Below are 2,500 nucleotides of genomic sequence, written 5' to 3' on the forward strand. Positions count from 1 at the left end.
CCGTCAAAGTCCTTCTAAGTACTAGTCCATAATAATCCATTCGCGAAGTGTGAAAATATTAAAACTTGAATTCTCTTCCTGGCCGTATTATGAAATTTTTGTATATTTTTACACTGTAGTTTTCACTTGGAATGTCCGATATTTCTTGCTATCTAACTGTGCTTTCATACAATATAATAGAGAAGACTCCATATTTGTAAAGATAATTTCAGATTGTGTAGCGGATTTTACATTCCTCCGCTCACTCTTTAATGTCCTCGAAAGCAACGTATCAACTGAGTAGTAAAGAGCTCTTTGTTAAACAACCACTGATGTGACCACCGAAGACAATTGTTTAGAATAATATTGCCTAGAGATAGCTATAGAAAATCTCTTCAAAAGTTATACCTACTACTGACAAATGAATAATTTTTAAGTGTTCTAATATAAGCATGAGAAAATCTTATGATTTGCCAAATTAAAAGCAATGATTGAATTAACATGTTTATTAATTAAATACAGGAAGCCATAGAAATATCCACATAAATTGAAAAAGTTTATAATTTTAAAATCTTCAATAGATAAGTGCCACCGTGATCTTGTCCATATTCCCCCAAAATTTTAACTTGAATTAAAAAAAAGAAAAATCATCATCGACCCAATGGGTTAAAGCCTCTAGATGGAGTGGGATAGTTATACCCAGTTCTACAGTAAGGCGGAATGGTTGTAGTGGCAGTGATGGTGTTGACTTGTTCGTTATAAACAGTGGAGGTGATGAAAATCGTGTTGTAGAATGTACTTGTTACATACTGGATACGAGTCTGCCCTGGAATTTGCTGGGTTCTAACATCAGTGCGTGTCACTGTGACATACTGTGTTTGGGCAGGGAGGTTCACCACAGTTGGTACTGTCTGCTGAGTATAGATAGTTGTAGGTACCACCTGAGTAGAATAAAGAGTGCTAACGACTGGTTGGGGAACTGTGATAGTTCTGGTAAAATACTGTGGCACTTGTTGGGTTCTTACAACGGTGGAGACTCGTTGTTCGAACTGTGTCTTTGTAATAAACTGAGTCTGAGTCCTAGTAACAACTTGCTCTGAGAAAATGGTGGTTGTTACGGGAATAACTTGCGTAGAAGTAATATACTGTGTTTGACCTGGTTGAGTAATAGTTTGAGTCTGATAGTTAGTTATTGTTACATACTGTGTCTGAGTAATATCTGAACCAGGCAGAACAAGTGTTGAGTATACAGTACTATACTGAGTACTCTCAATTGTGCGAGTTGTGCCTGGGATTTGCTGTTGTCTAGTCACGGTACGGTCTGTGTTGATAAACTGTGCTGATTACTTGCTGGGGGACCACATGTGTGGATACTACATTTCTGGTGATTGTTGTGGGTATCTGCTGTGTTCTTTATAATAAACTGAGTTGAATACTGAACCTCAGTCCTAACATCCTGACGTGTCTCTCCACATAATTTGACCTCGGGAGGGAGTAAAGTAATGACTCGAGTCTGAACGTTGTCTCGTGTGCTAGTAACAGTGACTGTCCTGTATTGAATCTCCGGAACAACCTGTGTCCTAACAATTTCTGAAAATATTGTAGTATAAACTGGTTGTGTTCTAAATTCAGTCTGTGTTACATACTGCACATCTGTTCTATAGACTGTAGAGGGGATGACAACAGTAGAATACTGTGTTTGTGTGCGGTAAACTGTTGAAGGTACACAAGAATCAGGTGGTAAGTATCCAAGTCCTGATGGCTGTAGGCTTAGGCTGTTTTGCGAAAGATCACGGGGTAACCGGTCAACTGAGGCCCCCAAAGTAATCTCCAGCAAGGCAAACACAATTAGCAACTTCATCCTGCAAGAGAATATATTGACATTTTAGTTATGATGTTGACTAAATCATCAAAAAAACTGTATGTATCAATACACAAAGATTATAAGATAAGTAATACTTACATTTTATGAGTCATATCTAAAGTGAAGAGGATCATATATGCAACAAGTTTTGAGAGCATTTTATTTGTATAAATATCTTCCATTACATCATACCAATTTCCTTCAAATTAATATCCATGTTTTGCGCTTACAGAAGTTATTGCTTTACATAACCAAAATTGGGTGCAATGTATGATACATATATTCATAATATGTTATTTGCCAATAATCAGTTGATTAGAAGGTGCATTGTAATTGTAACCACTTGCTGAACAAGTTCCAGTTACAGTTTGTGTAACAGTAATTTGCTGTCCTCGATCAAGAGTCTGGTAAATGACCTGTTGCTGTTGTTGTGTTTGCACAACTTGGCTAGTGACCACTCTATCAGGACCAGGTATCTGAACAAGAGAGGTTCTGGTTTCTTCACGGGTTTGTACAAGAGGGGCTGGGGTTATGTACTGAGTCCTAAACACAGTCTGGACTTGAGTGAATGGTTGAACCCTAGTCTCATAGATGGTAGTATAGATGACTGTTGGTATTACTTGAGTTCTAACAACTTCTTCAGGCACAAACTGAGTC

At 37.7% G+C, this 2,500-nt stretch overlaps 2 protein-coding genes across 2 annotated transcripts in view; both read right to left on the reverse strand.

Annotated features, from left to right (window-relative positions):
- Positions 1–470: 470 nt before the first annotated feature.
- LOC135195692 (mucin-3A-like) lies at positions 471–1,859 on the reverse strand. Its single transcript, XM_064222089.1, is given in 3 exon segments — positions 471–1,301; positions 1,303–1,389; positions 1,391–1,859. Coding segments are annotated over 3 exon segments (1,209 nt in total). The 5' UTR covers positions 1,841–1,859; the 3' UTR covers positions 471–629.
- A 167-nt stretch (positions 1,860–2,026) lies between these two features.
- LOC135195340 (uncharacterized) overlaps positions 2,027–2,500 on the reverse strand; it is a 4,497-nt gene continuing 4,023 nt past the window's right edge. The window contains exon 3 of the mRNA XM_064221598.1: positions 2,027–2,500. This exon is cut by the window's right edge and continues 614 nt beyond it. Coding sequence (XP_064077668.1) covers positions 2,137–2,500 — 364 coding nt within the window. The 3' untranslated portion in view covers positions 2,027–2,136.

The sequence above is a fragment of the Macrobrachium nipponense genome, chromosome 16 (assembly GCF_015104395.2).
Source record: "Macrobrachium nipponense isolate FS-2020 chromosome 16, ASM1510439v2, whole genome shotgun sequence".
Taxonomy (NCBI): Eukaryota; Metazoa; Arthropoda; class Malacostraca; order Decapoda; family Palaemonidae; genus Macrobrachium; species Macrobrachium nipponense.